Genomic DNA, 24636 nt, shown 5'->3' on the forward strand with positions numbered 1-24636 from the left:
CCCAGATGTAGGACAGGAATTCCTCTCAAGACTTACCTGTTATTGGATCTTCTGGGATCCATTAAAATTTCAGACCATGACCAAAGACATAAACAGACTTTGAGCCTTTTGTTTTGACAACTATCTGGTAGCGTCAAGACCAATATAGTTTTTTGATCAGCTGAATGTACAGAAGAAACTTTGCAGAGTCAAACATTAACTGTACAATCATCTTCCTTTATTAACAGTTTGAGATGTCCCGCATGATACCAAACAGAGTTTCCGACAACCCCACAGCCAGAATGGTGAGGGAGACACGGATAGTTTCTGCTTGCTCTTCCTCATGAGATGGTGGTCACACACCGCTACCTCAGCGAATAGCAGCTCACGGTGTGGGTAACTTTCCCAAAGCAGTGTCTCACACCGACACACTATACCAACCTTTGGTGAAGAATCCTTCCTAATTGTCTGAAGCAAGAGAATGAGTGATGCTCAACCAGCTGAGTAATTGGAGACTTTTGCACCAAGTGTGAAAATCAAACTTATCTACATCTGCTCTCGAGTGGCTCCTATACCTGGAGCCCTGAACAAACCTCACTTTGGTACGCGCTCCCGGTGAGACTATATCTCTCCCTTCCTCCAATGACCTGCTGTTGAAACCCTTCGACACAACCTTTAATACCTCTCACCTTGACTATTGCAATGGCTGGTCTTCCAACCTCTGTGAATGTAAGCCTATCCGAAACTTAGCAAACCCCATCTCCCATTGCGTCAATCCCATGATGCCCATGAACGTCGATCTACCCTGGCTCTCAGCCCAATTATGCCTCAATTTTGATGCCTCCTTCTGGTATTTAAATCCCTCCATGGCCTTCATCCTTCCTGCCCCGAAACCTTCTGCAGATCCACAGAACTCTTGCACAATGCAGATTCACGCCCCTCCAACCTGCTGGCCTCCTGCATCAGTGGCTGTGCCTTCAGACTCTGAGACCTGCATCTACCCTAACTCCCCCAACCCCATAATAACTTCATCAAACAGTAATCAAAGGGCTGATAGTCTAATCTTGTTTCAGCGTTCTCTTCTCCACCTCCCTCCATCTCCAAAGATTCTCATTAAAGGTTAACCGCTTTTGGCCTCTGTGATCTACGTACATGACAATTTCTCTCTGATAATGCTCTTGCAAACTTCCTTGGAATATTTTGCGACATTAGGGATGCCAAATAGATGAAAATTAGTGCTGCCGTGCTGTAACCAAGAATGAGATTGTATACCGTATAAACCAGGATTTGAAACTGATCCTTAAAATATATTATAAGATGAACAAGTGAACCAGATGGGTCTTTCTGACAATCAGCAATGGATCCCTAGTCATCATTTGGCTCTTAATTCTACATTGACATCGTATTTACTTGCTAGAACAGCGCAGACAAACACAGAATCTTCCATTTCACGATCAAGCTATGAAGCATTCGATTCTGCTGATATTTTACCACATGAAGCTCACACTTTTATACAAACGTACAGAAATGTTACATTGTGCTGTTTACAAAATGTTCCCTTTGATACCAAAATGTCACCCCCTCCGCAGGCAGAATCTCCCCAGCACGTCGTTCAATCTCTGTGACGTACAGCTAAATGTCACTGGGTCAATATATCCCGAGCTAATGTACCCCACACCACGTGGAGTGCAGCAGGTTCAGGAAGGCAGCACATTGCCACTTCCTCCAGGAAAATCAGCGTTGGGCGAGAAACACAAACACATCCCAAGAACAAAAAAAAACATTATTTTTTTTCTAAAAGGATTTCTCTTTGGAGCAAGATGTACTGCACACCTGAGAGACCCGGTGGAGTTTTTGCTTCGACTTGTGCCCAGCAGGAGAGTAACTGGATAAAGAAGAGTGATTTTGTTCTTTATAACCGAGCTCTGGAAGTATGCGGGAAATACAGGGGAGAGCTTAAGATGCAAAGCCATAATCTAAAAATGGAAACAATCGCTTCAATGGGACTCAACGTTGTAAGTTCCTTCAATGTGACCTTCTGGCTAGACTGATGGGGTAAGATAAAGTGGGATTTCTTTTCATTCAGTCACAAGATGAGGGGGTCGCTAGTTGGGCCCAGCATTTATTGCCCATCCCTAATTACCCAGTAGGCAGTTAAGAGTCAACCATGTTGCTGTGGGTCTGGAATCACATGGAGGACTGACCAGGTAAGGATGGCAGTTTCCTTCCCTCAAGGACATTAGTGAACCAGACGGGTTTTTCCAACAATCGACAGTGGATTCATGGTCATCATTAGACTCTTCATTCCAGATTTTTATTGAATTCAAATTCCGTCATCAGCTGTGTCCGGATTTGAACCTGGGTCCCCAGAACAATACCTCATGAGAAGGCTTATTTGGAACAAGATGGGCCAAATGGCCTGTTTCTGTGTGGCACACTCCATATAATTTCACGGCTGGGTTGAGTCGAAAACCTGCCATCTCTGTGCCCTCCGCCCTATCCTTGCCCTGCGATTCATGATGGGGTTGACAATAATGTCAACATTCGCGATGATGTTGAGTGGGTGCCAGTAACCATGTCTGTGACACTTCAGACCCAATCCTCACTGGTACCAAGGAGATGAACAGCAACGTCAAAAGTTACTCCAGTGCAGGAATGGAAGGAGGAGGATGACCAAAATAAGTGCATATTTCCCAGCTCATGCTGATCTGCGGGGGGAGGGGGGGGTGGAGCTAGAGGGAGGAGAAACACAGATCTAAAAGGGCCGGTGGTGGCTCCTAGCAACTGTCGATCTCCACTTGACCGTTCTCCACAACCTGGACCTCGACGGGGGCAGGAGGTGTCTTGGGGTTGGCCGGGGGTGTGAGATTCGGTTCGGATGGAGTCTTGGGCGTGGAGCTGGACGGGGCGACGTGGTTGGAGTTTGTTGGTTGGTGACTGTCCCTCAGCCCCTTGATGGAGAGCAGCAATTCCTTATGGTCTTCCTGCAGCGCAGTGAGACGACTTTCCTGTGGTCAAACATCGAGAGACAGCTGTTAAAGGCAGGGATGGCAAGGCCATCATTAAACCGCACAAAGTGAGTGGAGTAATGGAGCCATATTTAGGGCTGAATTTACGTTTAGAATGTCCATCCTGATTTCCCTAACATCCTCTGCCCTCTTTTCGAACCAGGCTTTGTAAGTAGATTGACATTGCATGGCTTGCCTGAATAACCTGTTTTATAGATTAGGAGCCCAAAATGACAGAAGGACAACATACAATCCAGCAATAGACAATACACGATAGGTGCAGGAGTAGGCCATTCTGCCCTTCGAGCCTGCACCACCATTCACTATGGTCATGGCTGATCATCCTCAATCAGTATCCTGTTCCTGCCTTATCTCCATAACCCTTGATTCCACTATCTTTGAGAGCTCTATCCAACTCTTTCTTAAATGAATCCAGAGACTGGGCCTCCACTGCCCTCTGGGACAGAGCATTCCACACAGCCACCACTCTCTGGGTGAAGAAGTTTCTCCTCATCTCTGGGTCTACCCCGTATTTTTAAGCTGTGTCCTCTGGTTCGGCACTCACCCATCAGCGGAAACATGTTTCCTGCCTCCAGAATGTCCAATCCTTTAATAATCTTATATGTCTCAATCAGATCCCCTCTCAGTCTTCTAAACTCAAGGGTATACAAGCCCAGTCGCTCCAGTCTTTCAGTGTAAGGTAATCCCACCATTCCAGGAATTGACCTCGTGAACCTACGCTGCACTCCCTCAATAGCCAGAATGTCTTTCCTCAAATTTGGAGACCAGAACTGGACACACTACTCCATGTGTGGTCTCACCAGGGCCCTGTACAGCTGCAGAAGAACCTCTTTGCTTCTATACTCAATCCCTCTTGTTATGAAGGCCAGCATGCTATTAGCCTTCTTCACTACCTGCTGTACCTGCATGCTTACCTTCATTGACTAGTGGACAAGAACACCCAGATCTCTCTGTACTGCCCCTTTACCTAAATTGATTCCATTTAGGTAGTAATCTGCCTTCCTGTTTTTGCCACCAAAGTGGATAACCATACATTTATCCACATTAAACTGCATCTGCCATGCATCTGACCACTCACCTAACCTGTCCAGGTCACCCTGTAATCTCCTAACATCCTCCTCACATTTCACCCTGCCACCCAGAATAGTATCATCAGCAAATTTGCTAATGTTATTACTAATACCATCTTCTATATCATTAACATTTATTGTAAAAAGCTGCGGTCCCAGCACGGATCCCTGCGGTACCCCACTGGTCACTGCCTGCCATTCCGAAACGGAGCCGTTTATCACTCCTCTTTGTTTCCTGTCAGCCAACCAATTTTCAATCCAAGTTAGTACTTTGCCCCCAATACCATGCGCCCTAATTTTGCTCACTAACCTCCTATGTGGGACTTTATCAAAAGCTTTCTGAAAGTCCAGGTACACTACATCTACTGGATCTCCCTCGACCATCTTCAGAGTTACATCCTCAAAAAATTCCAGAAGATTAGTCAAGCATGATTTCCCCTTCATAAATCCATGCTGACTCTGACCTATCCTGTTACTACTATCCAGATGTGTTGTAATTTCATCCTTTATAATAGACTCCAGCATCTTTCCCACCACTGAGGTCAGACTAACTGGTCTATAATTTCCTGCTTTCTATCTCCCACCTTTCTTAAAAAGTAGTACAACATTAGCCACCCTCCAATCCACAGGAACTGATCCCAAATCTATCGAATGCTTGAAAATAATCACCAACGCATCCACGATTTCTCGAGCCACCTCCTTCAGTACCCTGGGATGTAGACCATCAGGTCCCAGGGACTTATCAACCTTCAGACCTAACAGTCTCTCCAACACCAATTCCTGGCAAATATAAATTCCCTTAAGTTCAGGTCCTTCAGCCACTGTTACCTCAGGGAGATGGCTTGTGTCTTCCCCAGTGAACACAGATCTGAAGTACCAATTCAATCCTTCTGCCATTTCTTTGTTCCCAGTAATATATTCCCCTGATTCTGTCTTCAAGGGCCCAATTTTAGTCTTAACCATTTTTTTGCCTTTCACATACCTCAAAAAGCTTTTACTATCCTCCTTTATATTTTTGGCCAGTTTACCTTCATACCTCATTTTTTCTCTGCGTATTTCCTTCTTAGTAATCCTCTGTTCTTTAAAAGCTTCCCAGTCCTCCGTTTTCCCACTTATCTTTGCTATGTTATACTTTTTCTCTTTTAACTTTATATGTTTCATAACTTCCCTCGTCAGCCACAGCCATCCATGCCTCCTCCTGGGATCTTTCTTCCTTTTTGGAATGAACTGATCCTGCATCTTCTGCATTATACACAGAAATATCCGCCATTGTTCCTCCACTGTCATCCCTGCTAAGGTACTGCACCATTGAACTTTGGCCAGCTCCTCCCTCATAGCTCCATAGTTCCCTTTATTCAACAGAAATATTGTCACTTCCGATTGTACCCTCTCCCTCTCAAATTGCAGATTGAAGCTTATTGTATTATGGTCACTACTTTCCAATGGCTCCTTCACTTCGAGGTCCCTGACCAATTCTGGTTTGTTGCACAATACCAGATCCAGAATTGCCTTCTCCCTGGTCGGCTCCAGCACCAGCTGTTCTAAGAATCCATCTCTGAGGCACTCCACAAAGTCTCTTTCTTGAGATCCAATACCATCCTGATTCTCCCAGTCTACCTGCATGTTGAAATCCCCCATAACAACTGTAGTAACATCTTTGCGACAGGTCAATTTCAGCTCCTGATTCAACTTACATCCGACATCCGGACTACTGTTTGGGGGCCTGTAGATAACTCCCAAGAGGGTCTTTTTACCCTTAGTATTTCTCAGCTCTATCCACACTGACTCTACATCCCCTGTTTCTAGGTTCCCCTGCGCAAGGGACTGAATATCATCCCTTACCAACATGGCCACCCCACCCCCTCTGCTCGTCAGTCTGTCCTTACGGTAGCACGTGTAGCCTTAATTATTCATTTCCCAGGCCCTGTCCACTTGAAGCCACGTCTCAGTTATCCCCACAATATCGTATCTGCCAATTTCCAAAAGAGCCTCAATACTGTACCAACCCTTTCACTTAGTCTCCTTCTTCAGCCCAATCCCCAAGGGACGAGCAGTTGAGATACTGGTTAGGCTAAGAATAGATATAAAGATGATGCTAGTCACATGGGTGGTATGGTGGCTCAGTGGTTAGCACTGAGTTCGATTCCACCCTTGGGTCACTGTCTGTGTGGAGTTTGCACATTCTCCTCCCACAGTCCAAAGATGTGGATGCTTTGGAGAGGGTTCAGAGGAGGTTTACCAGGATGCTGCCTGAACTGGAGGGCTTATCTTATGAAGAGAGGTTGACTGAGCTCGGACTTTTTTCATTGGAGAAAAGGAGGAGGAGAGGGGACCTAATTGAGGTATACAAGATAATGAGAGGCATAGATAGAGTCGATAGCCAGAGACTATTTCCCAGGGCAGAAGTGGCTAACATGAGGGGTCATAGTTTTAAGCTGGTTGGAGGAAAGTATAGAGGGGATGTCAGAGGTGGGTTCTTTACACAGAGAGTTGTGAGAGCATGGAATGCGTTGCCAGCAGCAGTTGTGGAAGTGAGGTCATTGGGGACAGTTAAGAGACTGCTGGACATGCATATGGTCACAGAAATTTGAGGGTGCATACATGAGGATCAGTGGTCGGCACAACACCGTGGGCTGAAGGGCCTGGTCTGTGCTGTACTGTTCTAGGTTCTATGTGCATAATAGGGTGGATTGGTCATGCTAAATTTCCCATAGTGTCCAGGGATTGCAATTTACGTGGATTATTCTTGGGAAATGCAGGGTTATAGGGAGGGAGGGAAGCTCTTCAGAAGGTCAGTGTGGATTCGATGGGCTGAATGGCCTGCTTCCACACTGTAGGGACTCTATGACATTAGCAGAAAGAGGTAGGCACAGAGTAGATTCAGTGTAATGGAGTAAGTGTAGACTTTGTAAGAAACAAAATGGAGGAGTAGCAGAATCTAAATGTCGAGGAGGAGTCTCTGGTCTACATTGTCAAAGGTGAAGTGACCAGGGAGCTAAGATGGCTTGTAGAATCATATAGCACTGAAACAGACCCTTCAGTCCAACTCATCCACGCTAAGTTTCCCAAACTAAACTCGTCCCACTTACCTGTATTTGGCCCATATCCCTCTAAACCTTTCCCAAGTGTCCTTTAAATATTGTAAGTGTACCTGCATCTACCACTTCCTCTGGCAGTTCATTCCACACACAAACTGCCCTCAGGGTGAAAAAGTTACCTCCCAGGTCCCTTTTAAGCCTTTCTCCTCTCACCTTAAGTTTTGAACGTATCCACCCTAGAGAAAAGACCTTTGCTATTCACCTTACCCATGCCCCTCATGATTTTATAAGGTCACCCCTCAAACTCCTACACTCCAGTGAAACAATCCCAGCCTCTCCCTATAACTCAAAACCTCCATTCCGGGCAACATCCAGGTGAATCTTTTCTGAACCCTCTCCAATTTAATAACATTCTTCCTCTAGCAGGGTGACCTCTGTAGTCCAAGCTGTAGACACCTGGGATCAGGTAAATCTCCTAAAGAGGTGTAGGGCCATTCCTAAAAAGGTAATCAGGAGGTTTAGGTTAGATTGCCTACAGTGTGGAAACAGGCCCTTTGGCCCAACCAGCCCTCTGAAGATTAACCCACCCAGACCCATTTCCCTAACACTATGGGTAATTCAGCATGGCCAATTCACCTGGTCTGCACATCTTTGGAATGTGGGAGGAAACCGGAGCACCCAGAGGAAACTTAGTTAGCGTGGATGAGTTGGACTGAAGGGTCTTTTTCTGTGCTATATGATTCTACAAGCCATCTTTGCTCCCTGGTCACTTCACCTTTGACAATGTAGACCAGAGACTCCTCCTCGACATTTAGATTCTGCTACTCCTCCATTTTGTTTCTTACAAAGTCTACACTTACTCCATTACACTGAATCTACTCTGTGCCTACCTCTTTCTGCTAATGTCATAGAGTCCCTACAGTGTGGAAGCAGGCCATTCAGCCCATCGAATCCACACTGACCTTCTGAAGAGCTTCCCTCCCTCCCTATAACCCTGCATTTCCCAAGAATAATCCACGTAACTTGCAATCCCTGGACACTATGGGTAATTTAGCATGACCAATCCACCCTATTATGCACATAGAACCTAGAACAGTACAGCACAGAACAGGCCCTTCAGCCCACGATGTTGTGCCGACCATTTTTTTTTAGATTACTTACAGTGTGGAAACAGGCCCTTCGGCCCAACAAGTCCACACCGCCCCGCCGAAGCGCAACCCACCCATACCCCTACCTTTTACCCCTTACCTAACACTACGGGCAATTTAGCATGGCCAGTTCACCTGACCTGCACATCTTTGGACTGTGGGAGGAAACCGGAGCACCCGGAGGAAACCCGCATAGACATGGGGAGAACGTGCAAACTCCACACAGTTAGTCACCTGAGGTGGGAATTGAACCCGGATCTCTGGCGCTGTGAGGCAGCAGTGCTAACCACTGTGCCACCGTGCCGCCCACTCCATTGATCTCCATGTATGCACCCTCAAATTTCTGTGACCATATGCACGTCCAGGAGTCTCTTAACTGTCCCCAATGACCTCGCTTCCACAACTGCTGCTGGCAACGCATTCCATGTTCTCACAACTCTCTGTGTAAAGAACCCGCCTCTGACATCCCCTCTATACTTTCCTCCAACCAGTTTAAAACTATGACCCCTCGTGTTAGCCATATCTGCCCTGAGGAAACCCACGCCGACACGGGGAGAATGCACAAACTCCACACAGACAGTTGCCCAAGGCAGGAATTGAACCTGGGACCATGGTGCTGTGAGACAACGGTGCTAACCACTGAGCCACCCGTGAAATAACTATGGCAGATAAGATTAAACATAATCCACAGAGATTCTATAAGTACATTAAGAGCTAAAGATAATCCAGGGAGAGAATAGGGCCTCTTAAAGATCAACGAGATAGTTTATGTGTGGAGCAACAGGACATAGGAGAAATAAGAAATGGTTATGTGTATGAGGGGGGAGTGCATTTAGGAATAGGGACACTGAGAAAGAAAAACAAGCAACTAAGAAGATTGTCAAGGCACTGGAGAGGGGACGGAGTGGGTTCAACCGCCCAGGGATGTAGGAATTCGGATATGTGGAGATATTAGGGAAAATGTGATGGTTCTCCTAGGAGCAGAGGGGGTTAAGGGGAAATCTAACAGAGGTGATCGGGAGGGGACTGATAAAACAGGAGGGGTGGTGAGAAACTGGTTCCTCTGATAACCAGAGGTCACCAGTTGTAATGGATTGGTTAAAAACCTAAAGGGGGAGCAAGGAAGAATGGTCTCAGACAGGGGAGGAGCGATGAGATGTGGAGGTCACCTGAAAGCTTCATGGAATGAGGTCCTAGTGGAACCTTCCGGAAAGCAGTGGGACCTGTACTTCGAGAGGAATGGTTAGCAGGGCTATGCTGGAGTTTGGGATTACATTAAAGCACTACAAAAAGCGGGCGATGAGACTGATCGAGCTGACAAAGAGCAGCTTGGCAGGTAATACTCACCAAAGACTCAATCTTCTGCTGGTTCTGTGCAGCAACCTCGAACCTTTCAAGGTCCTTCTTCCTCTCCTCTTCAACTGCTTCCAGTCTGGAACATTTGGAGAACATTTCACATCAGAGTCAGGTCAGGATAATGATAACACAGGTGAATGGAAATAGGAGAGAAAAGTTGAGAGTGAGAATGAAAATAAAGGTGGGAGAGTAATCTGAGGGACAAAACGCAGAGTTTGGCAGTACAGTTTGCCCAGCTATAACTCACATATCCTCAATGGAAATTCACTGTAATGAGATTGATGCATTGGGGTCACTGTTTCTAAAGCGGAAATCTTTAAAATATGTGCTGGCTGTAACACCATTACAGCGTCAACACTTTAAGCGGCGTTTCTCAACCGTGATTTTTCTATAACTCGGGGATACACAAGAACGCAGCCGTCACATTCTAGACCTGACTGTTTTTAGAGTAGAAGAAAGTGAGGGCTACAGACGCTGGAGCTCAGAGCCGTGAGGGTGGTGCTGGAAAAGCACAGCAGGTCAGGCAGCGTCCGAGGAGCAGGAGAGTTGACGTTTCAGGCATCGGCTCTTCATCAGGAATGCTCATTCCCCACGCAAACCACTCTCTGTGTAAAAATAATTGCTTGTCATGTCCTTTTTAAACCTCTCTCCTCTCACCTTGAAAACGGTGCCCTCTAGTCTTGAACTCCCCCACCTTAGGGAAAAGACACCTGCCCTTCACCGTATCTAAACCCGTCATGATTTTACGAACTTCTACAAGGTCACCTATCAGCCTCCCACGCTCCAGGGAAAAAGGTCCCAGCCTGACCAGTCTCTCCTAATAGCTCAAACCCTCCATACCCACCAACATCCTGGTAATTCTCTTCTGAACCCTCTCCAACTCGATAATCTCCTTCCTGTAACAGGGCGACCAGAACTGGACACAGTACTCCAGAGGAGGCCCCATTAACGTCCTGGACAATGTCAACCGAGTTGGACAATGAGCTTTTTAAGTACTAACCCGCCCTTACCTGGTGCTCAGATCCTTAATTTGTTTGTCCTTTTCTTCCAGTTGGGTTTTCTGCCTCTCCTCGTTCTCCTGGAGGACTCTCTGAACGTGCTCATCGATGCGACTCTGAAACTGCTTCAGCTCCTCATTGATGGTTTGCACGTTTGCCTGGAGGTGTGAAATGTCTTGCTCATGCTGGGGTAGGGGATGGGAGGGAGGGAACAAGGGGAGATTTATTAGCTTCTCGACAGGGATTTGAACATTTAGCATTTTTAGGCCAGCTGGGAATTCTGGGAGAGAGAGAGAGAGAGATGTCAAACCTGGACTTGGAGAATGTTGAAGGATTTAACCAAAGCAGACTAGTGCCAACTCAAATGCCACTGCCCATTCCTCCCCTATCCATGGGAACGCTAACCACACGGTATTAGAGCCAGGATGGGACGGGTCTACAGCACAGTGGGTAATGTCCCTACCTCTGAGCCAGAAGCTGCGGGTCCCTCGATGTGGACACAGAAGGTGAGTGTGTCTAACACAGCCAAAAACTGGGAGAGATTCCAGGCCAAGCTCTGGAACAGTGAGAAGGTCAGCGCCTCTGCTCTCACACCCCTCAGCTCCAGACACTGATCCCCAGCCTCAGGTGAACAAAGCATAGAAATCAGCTGGATGTCTGAAAGAACTGCAGATCCCTGCATGTCAGGATGGACACTTGATGGAGCTAGCGGGAGGGTAGCACAGGACCCAGTGCATTCTGGCGAGGAACTCTTGAATTGATATAGTGCCTTTCACAACCTCAGGAATCCCCAAAGTGCTTGACTTTGATCAGCCCTGAAACCAGCCCAATGGTAAAGATAGGAGCCAATCAGAGGTAGATAGCTCATCAAAAGCAAATGTCGGTTTCCAGCCTGATTACCTTCTCAAAGGGTTTGAAGTCTTGTCTTCCTCCCTCTGTCTGACAGGACCACTCCTCGTGTCCAGAGATGCGCTCCCATGGGACTTGGGATTTTCTGAATGAGTCAACGGGCATCAGGCGCGGGTTATGACTCTGTCACAGACACAGTAGAGTTGGCTATTCAGACACGTGCATTAACAATCCTCACGATCTGCTCAAAACCAAACCCAGGAGTGAGGTTGGAGAGGGTGGTGGGGGGGGAGGGGTGCAGGCAATGAGTGGGCAAGAGAGTACGCAGCATGAGGTCAATTCAGCCAATGAAGGCCGAAAATTTGCACCAACCAATAGGAAGGTATGTTTAGCCTCAGATCTTGGTATGTTAGATTTGACTCTAGCCAATGGACAAAGAGTAAGCCAATGGCTCCATTCTGAATTGACACATGGAGACGTTCCATTGGTTGCTATTAATCGTAGATTTAGAAGGCCACAGTTTTGTTCACTCCCAAATGCCTCATGGCTATAAAGACCTCTATCAACCCATTCCTCCTCACCATCCCATTCGGTCTTTCCCGACCATCACAGCCTCTCTGTTGTGCCTTTGTCCTACCACCTGATGTTGAGTATTGTTTGAAGCCTCCCGACTCTTGGTACGACCTGGGAGATCAGGGCTGTGCACGATGCTGCAGCTCTGCCGGGGGGAGATTCATTGGAGCACAGCCGGGCCTGGAGTGACTCAGCGATGGAGAGAGACCAGGTAGGGTCAGGGCTGGTTTCCCTACAGTGGAGGGAGTGGGGGGGTGGTGGAGGGGGATCCTGACTGAGGTGTCCACAGTTCTGAGGGTCACAGGCAGAGTAGATAGGGAGACTCCTCTTCCCTTTCGAGGGTTCAATGACCGGGAGTTGTGGTCTTAAGGGCAGGGGCAGGAAGTTTTGGGGAGAGGTTGAGGAAAAGATTTTTCTCTCAGAGGGTGGTGGGGAGCTGGAACTCATCACATTAAAAGCAACGTCAGGAACCCTCAAGACATTTGGGACTTCTTAAAACGGGCACCATAGGGAGTCATGGAGACAGGCCAAATGCTGGCAGATGGGATTAGGGTTGATAGCCACTTGATGGCCAGTATAGAATCAATGAGCCGAAGGGCCTTTTACCACATTGTTATAAACTCTATGACGCTATGATCTAACATGGTCCCGTGCAAGTTTAATACTGCACCCTTGGTTAGCAAATGTACTTCACTAGAAATATACCCCCTCCTCCCACCTCATCTGGGGTATAGTGCTCCCGCGTCCCTCTTTATAGGAGGTTGAGGATCTGTTACATCTTCCCAGTGCTTCCTGTTTCAGCATAAACTCAGTGGCATCAACGTGCACAGGGTAGCATTCAGAGATAGCCTCTGAGGAACAAGACCATTACCTGTATCCTGAGGCGCGGGTTGCTTTGTGGGCAGGTGTACGATGACTTTAAGGACTGGGTAACAGAGAGGGGAGTCTTGGTCAGGGTAGCGTAAGATCTGTCCGGCAGGTTTGTGAGTATGTCTTCCTTGGCATGCCCTTGCACGTTGGATACCGTTTCCAGCGTTGAGTGTTGCCGGGAGATGTTGGGTCGTTTGCGAGCTGGTGCACTCTGGGTCCGTTTCACCACAGACATTCCCTTGTCTTGTTTGCCATTGCTCTTCACATGCTGCTGCTCCTCCTGTGCACACTTGTTCAGGCTTAGTAATGATGCACTCACTGTTTGGACATTTTTGGGTGCTACATAGACCGGCTTGTCGTCCCGGCAATACTCACTGGAAGGAAAGGCAGCATGTGTAAGGACTGTGCAGCATACTGGGTCCACGGCAACATCTTCATCTGGGATCCACCCTGAACCCTCCCACAGGGAAAAGGGTCAATATGGTGGAGACACACACACACAGACACACCGACACAGACACACACACAGATACACACACGCACACGCACACACACACACACACACACATGCATCCACACACAGACACACACAGATACACGCACACACACACATGCACACATGTACACACACAAGTGCGAATACAGGCATACATACAAGTGTGTACACAGACACACATGCACACACACACATGCGCACGCACACACATATGCGCACACACACGCACGCACACGCACACACGGACCCGTACACACACGCGCACGCACACACAAGTGCGCACACACACACACACACAAGCGTGCACACAGACACACAAGTGCACACACACGCACACACATGCACAGACGCACACACACCCACACACATACACACCCACACACATACACACACATGCACACACACACCCACACACATACACACCCACACACATACACATACACGCACACACACAAACGTGCACACAGACACACACAAGCACGCAAAAACAAACACGCAGTTACACACACAGACACACATGCACGTACATGCAAGCACACATGCACACATACACAGACACAAGCGTGCGCACACAGACACACAAACACACAGTCACACACACACGTACATGCATGTGCGCACGCACACGCACACACACAGACACACAAAGACACACACACACAGACAGACACATGCAGACACACACACAGACACACACACACATGCACTTGTACACAGACACATACACACACAGACATACACAGACATACACACATACACATACACATGACAGAAAAAAGCACACACCTTTGGTCTTTTCCAAACCACACAGTAGCCAGCTGGATACTCAGTCCCCTATCCTGATATTGTAACATCCTACTGGGCAACATTCTTCAGTGAACCCCTTGACCCAATAATTCAATGGAAATATGCCACTAATCCCCTTACATCACCTTCAGAACACACTTCCTGACCCTGCATTCAATTTTGTTTGATTTCTCAATTTTACTCATGACCGGTTATAGATCAGACATGGGGGAGACAATGTGCTTGTGGTATTATCGCTGGACTATTAATTCTGAAACTCAGCTAATGTTCTGGAGACCCAGGTTCCAATCCTGCCATGGTAGCCAGTAGAACTAGAATTCGATTAAAAAATCCAAAATTAAGGGTCTAATGATGACCATAAAGCCATTGTCAATCTTTGGAAAAACCCATCTGGGTACACTAAAGTCCTTGAGGTATGGAAATTGCCATCCTTACTCGGTTTGGCCTACACGTGACTCCAGACCAACAACAATGTGGCTGACTCTGAACTGCCCTCTGGAATGGGCAATAAATGCTAGGCTGGCTAGAGATACCCACACCCCACTTAAAAAAGAGAACATTGATCTTGATTTTACATCCTGATCCACCTGGTTCATGAGATAGGGAATGGGACTCCTTGGAAGGCTTATTTAGTTGAAATGTGAAAGATATGAAGGGGAGGAGATAAGACAGAAACTATTCCCAATGGTCAGGCAGTTTTAAACAGCAAGGTGGGAATCTACAATGAAAGCCAGCGTTTTCAGGGGGGAATTTAAGAAACACCTCTATACACAAGGGGCAAGAGAACATTAAAACCTTCTTTTGCACACAGCAGTGGACATTGGTTACGTGGAAAGTTGGTGATGGATAGAATCTTATCAACAAAACATGCTAAAGGGAGCTGGGACAAAAGGTGTTACTTGCTAAACTGTGGATCAGCGACAAAAAGCTGTCGAGACCCAGCCACCGAGAGTCCCTGAGACCGAGATAGCGAGGTTTTTGATTAGTAAGGGGATCAGGAGGGTGGGAGAATGGGACTGAGACAAACATCAGACATGACCGAAAGGCAGAGATGACCCAGTGAGCCATGTGGCCTTCTGTGGCTCCCATATCTTGTCTTATCGATCGAAATTGAAGGTTGGGACCTGTTTGAGGGGCTGAATGGTCTGTTCCTGCTATTTATCCCTGTACTTGACAAACTTGTTGGAATTGCTCTTCTGAAATCACTCCCAATTCCGGGGATCCTGGTCCATTGCCTACCCCACCTCCGTTAGTAAGGGTTATTCGGACTTACCCAAAGTCTTGGTAATGTATCAGCGGTATGTTTGGGTTTTTCAGAGAGTGGGTAATTCCATTGAGAATGGCGGGGAGAGGTCTCAGTCTGCCCAGTTCTTGCTATCATTTGTAGGCGATGGCAACGACAGGGTGCAGTAAGAATAGACATGAAAAGGGAAAAACCATTAGACAGGCAGCAACATGAGTTGCAAGTTACGTCATTTTAAAAAGACATTTATTAGTCATCATGTTTAAGAATGTCAAAGGCTGCAGCCTTTTCTGATGCACTGCCAACTCCACTTACCTCCCCCTTTCTTATCCTCCCCACCTCCCCCCGTCCTCGGAAATATTTCTCCAACCCTACATCTTTCGAGCCCAGCTTTTGTTCGCCTACCCTGGTCTCTCCTTGATAGAAAAACAGAAGTTGCTGGAAAAGCTCAGCGGTTCTGAGGAAGGGACACCAGACCAGAAGCGTTAACTCTGATTCCTCTCCACGGATGCTGCCAGACCTGCTGAGCTTTTCCAGCAATGTCTGTTCTCGTTTCTGATTTACAGCATGCACAGATCTTTCAGTTTTTAATCTTCCTGATCGGTTCAGAGACAAAACTTTGCAAGATTCTTACTAGGATAACACAACTATAAAGGACCTTGGTGCACCACATGATGTCTAAAAGGTGCTGGATAGAAAGTCAATCCACATTGCACTTCAATGTCATTACCTCAAAGTCTATTAAAGGGAAAGTTCTCTATACAATGCCAACCACCAATCAGAAATGAAATGGCATCCCCATTTGAATATTTTTTCTGACAACACCAACTCAGTGGCTGTGAATCAGCAAGGCACTCCTCGTGAGGGCTGACCAGGCTAAAGCTAGTCAAACCCATTTCTTGTTGGACTAGGAAGAGATGTCCAAGAGTCATTCTAACAGTCTTTCTCAACATGAGAGTCTTGGTTCAGGGCCATTGAGTAAACCAGGTTCAAAGTCAACAGCTCAGACAGAGTGGAGAATCATAGAACCCCTACAGTCTGGCAACAGGCCCTTCGGCCCAACAAGTCCACACCGACCCTCCACAGAGTAACCCACCCAGACCCTTTCCTCTACACTTACCCCTGACTAATACACCTAACCTACACATCTCTGGACAATTTAGCATGGCCAATTCATTCTAACCTGCACATCTTTGGACTGGGGGAGGAAACCGGAGTACTCGGAGGAAACGCACACATACATGAGGAGAATGTGCAAACTCCACGCAGTCGCCTGAGGCTGGAATCGAACTCTAGTCCCTAACGCTGTGAGGCAGCAGTGCTAACCACTGAGCCACCGTGCCACCTGAAAATAACAGCAAGCTCAACGTGTCACAACCATTACCTGCTCCAGGCGAGACATGGTGTCACAGAGAAGTAAGTGCAAGATGGACAGACCCAAACCCAGGTCAATACAGCCTTCAAACTCTGAACTGTTGATGCTGGGCTCTGGACTGGAAATGTTTGTCAGGAAGATTTTCATGTTGTCCCAGTTTGATTCCAGGAAATTGTCCATGAAGGTCATGTAGCCCTCTTTGTCTTCAAACCTGTAGGGTGAGCAAAGACCAAACTGGGTACCTCTGGGTAAAGCCTCAACTGGTGCAGAAACAAGACAGATACCGTGTCTCTGGGGAGAGACTGCGCACAGGTAAGGAGCAAGTCGGGCTTCGATAATTGTGGAACGTACTATGAAATCATGCCATCCCTGACTCTGATATTACCAACTCAGCCAATATCATACATAGTGCAGCTCCCACTAGATACTTGCCAAAGTTGCATCACTCCAAAAGCTTATGATTTCAAATAAACCTGTTGGACTATAACCTGGTGTCATGTGATTCCTGACTTCACCTTTTTAATGAGACCTTAAATGAAGGTGCCACCTCCCCTCTGCAGTGTAAAAAATCACATGGCACTATTCCAAAGGGCAGCAGGGGAGCACTCTCTGATGTTCTGGTCAGTGTTTATCCCTCAATGACATTACAAAGTCAGATCATTGCTGTTTGTCGGAACTGTCTGTGCGCAAATTGGTTCCTGTGCGTCCTACATTACAGCAACGACTTGACTCTAAGAATAACTCTTTGGCAGCAAAGCACTTTGCAATACCCCAAGGTCGTGACAGGTGCTAAACAAATCTTTTCTTTCCCCCCACAGATTTGTGCCCGAGCTCAGCAGCTGAGATCAGACTGACGGTGTACATACGTGGTAAAGTTGGCCAGGTTCTGAATGACTTTGGCGATGAGGGTGAGAGTCCGCGCCGTGCTGTCATTGGGGTATTCCTGGGTCAGACTGAATAGGCTGGGGGACATTATCGCGGGGCAGAGGAAACGCAGAAACAATGAGGCACAGATCATCCGCATCCCAAGCTCCGCCTTCCTCCGGCTGAGACATTGCTGCTGCCAAGTTGCGAATATCTCCCTCAGCTCGTCGGGAAAGATGCTGTGAAAGGAAAGGAGGAAGAAAGGTAGGAGACACATCCACTTGTACAAATTCAGGGCGAATCCTGACACTCCTGGGATGTGCAAATTGGTGATTTAATTTTATTTATCGTCACATGTACCTCGGTACAGTGAAACGTTTTGTTTTGCAGGCAGATCATACCATACAATGCACGTCAGGGTGATGGAACACCATGAGGACTACAATGTTACAGCTGCAGAGAAGGGGAACAAAGAGCAGGATCAATATTCAATTTAAAATTTGAGAAGTCCGTTCAGAAGCAGGGACGATGCAATTCTTAAATGTGTTGGTGCATGTATTCAAACGTTTATATATCTTCCTAGTAAGGTAACGAAACGCCTGGAAATGAACCTTTCAGCTCAGCGAGCAAATCTACATCCAAAACCTCAACCTGAGCTGCAAATCTTCTCAAATTCTGCTTCTATATCTTCTGCCCGAAGGAGATGATAACCAGGGTGGGAGGGGTCCATGATGATGTTGGCTGCCTTCCTGAGGCAGTGGGGAGTGTAGGTGGAGTCAATGGATGGGAGGCTGGTTTGTGTAATGGACTGGGCTGTGTCCACCACTCTCTGTAGAGCCTCAGTCCTGGGCAGAGCAGTTGCCGTACCAAGCCATGATACATCCGGATAGGACGTTTCCGCGATGCATCTATAATAATTGGCAAGAGTCTTTATGGCGTTGCCAGCAGCAGTTGTGGAAGCGAGGTCATTGAAGCAAGACAGAGAATGCTGAGAGTCGTTATATTAGGGCATCATATTCACAAGACACGGGATTGGCCCATTTCAGAGAGGATCAATCTCTCGGAAATCAGGGTTTGTCATCTCTGGAATCATCCATCCCAGAGGGCTGGATGTATATGAATGAGTTCAGCTGGTTCTTGGACATTAAAGCAGTCTAGGGGTCAAACATGGCTTGGTCAGAGGGTCCGTCCTGATCCAATATGTTGGGGAACATAAGCTGAAGGGACCTTTCATCCTCCTGCTTTCCTCTGATCCCTCCTCACATTCCTTTACAGGATGTCAGCATTGCTGCTCAGGCCAACATTTATCCCACGTTCAATCATCCTTGTGAGGTTGGCACTGAGGTGAAGGGAGACCTACCGCGCGGTTAGAGAGGGATTTTGTCCCAGTGACTCCGAAGGAACGGCGATGTATTGCCAAGTCAGGATGGCGAATGGCTCGGAGGGGAACTTACAGATGGTTCCCTGGCATCTGCTGCCCTTGTCCACCTCGGGGACGGAGCTCACAGGTTTGGAAGGTGCTGGCAGAAGGTGGGTACTGCAGTGCAACGTGTGGATAGTACACACTGCTGCTACTGTGTATAGGTATTGAAGGGAGTGAACGTTGAAAATAGTGGATGTGGTGCCAATCAAAGGGGGGGTTGCTTTGTCCCAGACGGTATTGAGCTTCTTGAGTGTGGCTGGAGCTGCCCCCATCCAGGCCAATGGGGAGTATTCCATCACCCTCCTGACTTGTAGATAGTGGACAGGCATTGGGGAGTTGGGAGGTGTGTTACTCGCTGAAGGATTCCCCTGACCTGCTCTCGTAGCCACTGCGTTCAGATGGCTGGTCCAGTTGAGATTTTGTTAACGTACTCACCAACGCGAATCTGTGATTTGCCGAAACGCCTCTTCACAGACGGCCTTCATATTGGATTGGTTCTCTGACACGTCATTGGCTGAACATTTGTTGGGATCAACTTCATAATTTTCCTCTGGATTGTAAAGCCTGGTCACAAAGTCTCCTGCGGATGACACCGAGGGAGATTAAAGCCCTCCTTAACACAGCGCCAGAATCCTCCGGCCTGGATGGATTTCCGATCGAGCTGGGGGAACTCGAGGAGACCGACTACTCTCAGAACCCCTCTCCCCTGCTTCAAAACGCCAATCCCCCTGTTATTCAAGTTCCGAAAAACGAGGGTCGCAACCTCACCTGGGACAGCAGAACCAGCGGGGGGAGTTGTTAGAGCTTCCTGGTCAGACAGGGGTGGCACTAACGCCAAGGTCCAGGCAGTGCCAGGGTGTCTACTTGTTCCGCTCTTCCACCCCCCCCCCCCACCCTCAACCCTGTCTTTGCAGCGATCTGTTATGAGGGATTGGCCTTTATAGCAAGATGGCTCAAGTATAATCGAGTCTTGCTGCAGCTGTACGGGGCCTTGGTAAGGCCATACCTAGAGTATTGCGTTCTGTTTTGGTCACCATGCCAGGGATAAGGTACACTTAACATAGAGGGAGTGTTTGGAAGACCCACCAGCTTGAATCCTTGGAAATATGAGGAGAGACTGGGTCCGTATTCTCTGGAGTTTCAAAGAACGAGAGGGGATCTGAAGATAGGACTGATGCAGGGCTAGGGTGGGGGTGGAGGTGGGGTTGGCAGTGGTCCAGAACTAGGGATCATTCAAGGCCTCAATGGGCTATTTCAGAATGAGATAAGGAGATGTGCTTCAGTGATCCTGTGGGATTCCCAACAACTGACACCATGGAGGCAAAATTAAGAAGGAAGAGGGAGATCTCTAGAGGCTAATGGTGTCAAAGGTAAGGGGGGAGAGACTGGGAGTGCAGTAGTGAGATAGGGGGATCAGCCATGGTTCCATTGAATGGCAAGGGAAGACTCAATGGGCTGAATGGTCCACTCTTGCTCCGATGTTTTGTGTGTGTGTATTTGTGGGCCATGGGCACCTGCCCATAATGACTTCACAACATCTCAAAGCCTAGTCCTGACGATGAGCATCCCTTGGCCAAGTTGAGGCCTGAACCCAACCTGCTGAGGATTGAAGAATGCCCCTGGATCTCCACAGCAGTCACTTCAAGATAGTCAAGATGCCCATAGACTAACAGGCCCATGCTTGGGAGCAGCTCCGACAACGTAAAGGGTCTGGTGAGCCCATGATAGAATAATATTGTTTACAAAACACTTTGAAAACCCAAAGTTTTCACCTTTACACGATATTGTATCGACAACACAACAGAGTTGTGAATGGATGGAATGTGTTGCCAGCGATGGTGGTGGAAGCAGAGTCATTAGGGACATATAAGCAACTGCTGGACAGGCACATGGAGAGCAGTGGGTTGAGGGGTGTAGGTTAGGTTATTTTCATTTAGATTAGGAATAATCCTCGGCACAACATTGTGGGCTGAAGGGCCTGTTCTGTGCTGTACTTTTCTATGTTCTAGGTTGGAACACAAGAACTGTGATAAAGATATGCTAAATATTACCACGTTGATTTAATGTGTGGCTTTTGTTGAGGCCCAGGGTTGTTGTTAATTTTCAAGCATTAAAATGGGCTGCTTTGGGGTAATAATTCAGCAAGACAGAAGAATCGCAGATGTGAAGTGAGGAGGGACTGCATAAATGGAGAGAAAATTCAGCCAAGATAGGAAGAGAGATGTTCCATGGGGCAGGAAGAGGCAGAAGCAATGGGCCTCCCTGGGCATTCCTGCTTGAGGATTTTGGGAAGAAGGTAGCAGGTTGTTTGGGGATGGGGAACTTTGAACCTGGAGACTGGGGCTGTTTTCCCTGGAGTGTCGGAGGCTGAGGGGTGACCTTATAGAGGTTTACAAAATTACGAAGGGCATGGATAGGGTAAATAGAGAAGGTCTCTTCCCTGGGGTGGGGGAGTCCAGAACTAGAGGGGCATAGGATTAAGGTGAGAGGGGAAAGATATTAAAGGGACCTGAAGGGGAACTTTTTTCATGCAAAGGGTGGTGCGTGTATGGAATGAGCTCCCAGAGGAAGTGGTGGAGGCTGGTACAATTACAACATTTAAAAGGCATGAATAGGAAGGGTTTGGAGGAATATGGGCCAAGTGCTGGCAAATGGGGAGAGATTAATTTAAGGTATCTGGTCGGCATGGATGAGTTGGACCGAAGGGCCTGTGCTGTACATCTCTCTGACTCTATGTGTTGCTCCAGTGAGAACATGGGCAAACCTCTCTTGTTATGATGTGAGGAGCCACTAGATGGCAGGGGTCTCATGCCCAAACTTGCTCTAATGGGTCCATCCATTCGTGACCAATCAGAGACTCCGAGTCAGGTGGATTGGCATGGAACCAGGTAGCCCTGCTCACACAAAGAGTGATGCCAATCTACAACCCTCCCCTCCAAAAGGGCTGTGAATGAGTGCAGTTAACTGAAATCCTCAAAGAATGAGATGGCTAGGTACTTGCTGGTGAATGGCATTAGGGGGCAGAGACCAAACAGATTAAATTAGATTCCCTGGAAACAGGCCCTTCGGCCCAACCAGTCCACACTGACCCTCCAAAGAGTAGCCCACCCAGACCCATTTCCCTCTGACTAATGCACCTAACACTATGGGCAATTTAGCTTGGGCTAATTCACCTGACCTGCACATCTCTTTGGACTATGGGAGGAAACCGGAGCACCCAGAGGAAACCCACGCAGACACGGGGAGAATGTGCAAACTCCACACAGACAGTCACCCGAGGCTGGGATCGAACCCGGGTCCCTGGCGCTGTGAGGTAGCAGTGCTAACCACAGAGCCACCGTGCCACCTGGGGCTGTCATTTCCAAACCAGCCACTGAAGATCTCAATGGGCTTGAGGAGCAGAATGGTCTCCTCCTGTTCCTTCACTTTCTTCACAATCAGAGTTTTGCCAGAGCAGTCGCTCAGTCTGTTTGTGTTTTAAGTGACATGAAGTGACCCCTTCTCCCACCTCCTCTCACCCCATCTTTTAGGTTTTAAAAAATTCTTGAAGTGGTTGTGGCTATGGGTGGCAAGGCCAGCGTTTGACCCTCACCCCTTAGTGCTCTATGAACTGAGCCAACATACGGGGCCATTTCGGAGGAAGGAGGGGAGCGGAGTTAGGACTCAAACACACTGCTTTTGGATTGGAGTCACATATAGTCCAGACTGGGTATTGACAGTGGATTTCCTTCCCTAAGAACATGAGTGAACTGGACGGGATTGGACAGCAGTTGCCATTGGTTGCCTTGGCTACCAACTCGAAGGCCGGATCCAGATCGATTATCAATCCCACTGGCCGATCTGACTGAACTCTGGCCCCTTCAGCGTTAGCCTGAATGCCCTATCCAGTGACATGAGCGCTATGCCACCATTTTGGATATGGCCAGACCAGCACCAAGATGGGCAAGTGGCTGGGGACATTTGGTAACTTTGGAGAGCTCACAACCTAAGATGTCAAACTCCCACACACAATTATATTGGAGATTCCAGGAGGTAAAGATTCCACCATCACCTGCAAATTCCCCTCCAAGCAGCTCACCATCCTGACTTGAAGTACCCAAGGTCGCTGGGTTGAAGTCCTGGAATTCCCTTGCTAATGGCATTATGGATCTATCTACACCCCTAGGACTCCAGTGATTCAAGAAGTTTACTCGTCACCAGCTTCTCAAGGGGCAACTAGGGACGGGCAATAAATGCTGGGCCCAGCCAGCGATGCCCATGTCCCATTCACGAAGGTAGAAAAATTATTAAGAGCAACTAAATAAAATTGTGAGCTGCTTCCCCCCTGGCTTTCCTTGAACGCTCGAATTTACTGGATGAAAAAGTGTCAGAGATGATGGTTGTTTGACCCTTAAATCCAATTCGGTAACAAAGAGCCAATCATTTTCCGACTGGCTATAGAGAGGCAGAGCACCCAGAGGATGGACCAATGGGGTGAAGGCTGGGTTGGTGGTCAGTTGATGAAGCCTCCAGGATTTGGCGACTCCAATCCCAGCCTCCACGAGGTGAAGGTCGTTTCCTGCTCCATCACCCACCCCCCCCCACCCAGCTCTCCCCACTGCACCCCTCCAGCCCACACCACAACCCCATCGATCTTACCCAGGGTTTCGATCAGGTACTTCTGTCCAACCAGCTTCATGTATTCATCGATGGCTTTGGTAGCCAAGGTGTTCTCCCGGAAGAGCACGGAATGTTTCTCCTCACAGCGGTCAACCTCCACCATCCCCAACTCAATCAGGAAATCCTACATGGCAGGGACAGAAGAGATACGTCCATGAGCCCATCAGATAGGAGTCCAATTCCATTTAAATAGGACTAAGAGATCAGGGTCCTAGGGTGAGTAGGTGCTGGAGCAGCATTGCTGTTCCGTAGACCCTAATTCCATTCTCCTCCCCATCCGGCTTGTGCACCTTTTCAGGAAGAATACAAAATGCACACTTCCTTTTCCTGGGCATTTCCTGGTCACATGTCCTCAATATCCAGCTCAGACGTGACCCCAAGTGCAGTTGGTATTGACTGCTCAGCCTCCCAGTCCCACCAGAGTAGGGTGCAGGTTCTGCCCATCGCCTCTGTGTTGGCACGCTGAATGAGCAACACCTTTTGGATTGATTCAGAGGTGTGCCCACATGTTACTCAGTATGGCACGGTGGCACGGTGGTTAGCACTGCTGCCTCACAGCGCCAGAGACCCAGGTTCAATTCCTGCCTCAGGCGACTGTCTGTGTGGAGTTTGCACATTCTCCCCGTGTCTGCGTGGGTTTCCTCCGGGTGCTCCGGTTTCCTCCCACAGTCCAAAAATGTGTAGGTCAGATGAATTGGCCATGCTAAATTGCCCATAGTGTTAGGTTAGGGGTATGGGTGGGTTGCGCTTCGGCGGGGCGGTGTGGACTTGTTGGGCCGAAGGGCCTGTTTCCACACTGTAAGTAATCTAATCTCATGTCGGGCACAGCAACAAAATGGACAATAATTTGCATATCGCC

General features: G+C 48.0%; 1 protein-coding gene across 2 annotated transcripts in view; it reads right to left on the minus strand.

Annotated features, from left to right (window-relative positions):
* Positions 1 to 220: 220 nt before the first annotated feature.
* The window catches only part of LOC140468149 (ras GTPase-activating protein nGAP-like), a 94012-nt gene continuing 69596 nt past the window's right edge, over positions 221 to 24636 (minus strand). For both annotated transcript variants that reach the window (XM_072564354.1, XM_072564355.1), the window contains 10 exons: positions 23757 to 23901; positions 19554 to 19698; positions 17698 to 17934; positions 16841 to 17042; positions 15487 to 15587; positions 12912 to 13284; positions 11519 to 11650; positions 10631 to 10803; positions 9612 to 9696; positions 221 to 2987 (listed from right to left, as the gene is read on the minus strand). In XM_072564354.1, the coding sequence (XP_072420455.1) occupies positions 2757 to 2987; positions 9612 to 9696; positions 10631 to 10803; positions 11519 to 11650; positions 12912 to 13284; positions 15487 to 15587; positions 16841 to 17042; positions 17698 to 17934; positions 19554 to 19698; positions 23757 to 23901 (1824 nt within the window). In that variant the 3' untranslated portion in view covers positions 221 to 2756. The remainder of the gene's footprint in view (positions 2988 to 9611; positions 9697 to 10630; positions 10804 to 11518; positions 11651 to 12911; positions 13285 to 15486; positions 15588 to 16840; positions 17043 to 17697; positions 17935 to 19553; positions 19699 to 23756; positions 23902 to 24636) is intronic.

Source organism: Chiloscyllium punctatum, chromosome 46, assembly GCF_047496795.1.
Source record: "Chiloscyllium punctatum isolate Juve2018m chromosome 46, sChiPun1.3, whole genome shotgun sequence".
Lineage (NCBI taxonomy): Eukaryota > Metazoa > Chordata > Chondrichthyes > Orectolobiformes > Hemiscylliidae > Chiloscyllium > Chiloscyllium punctatum.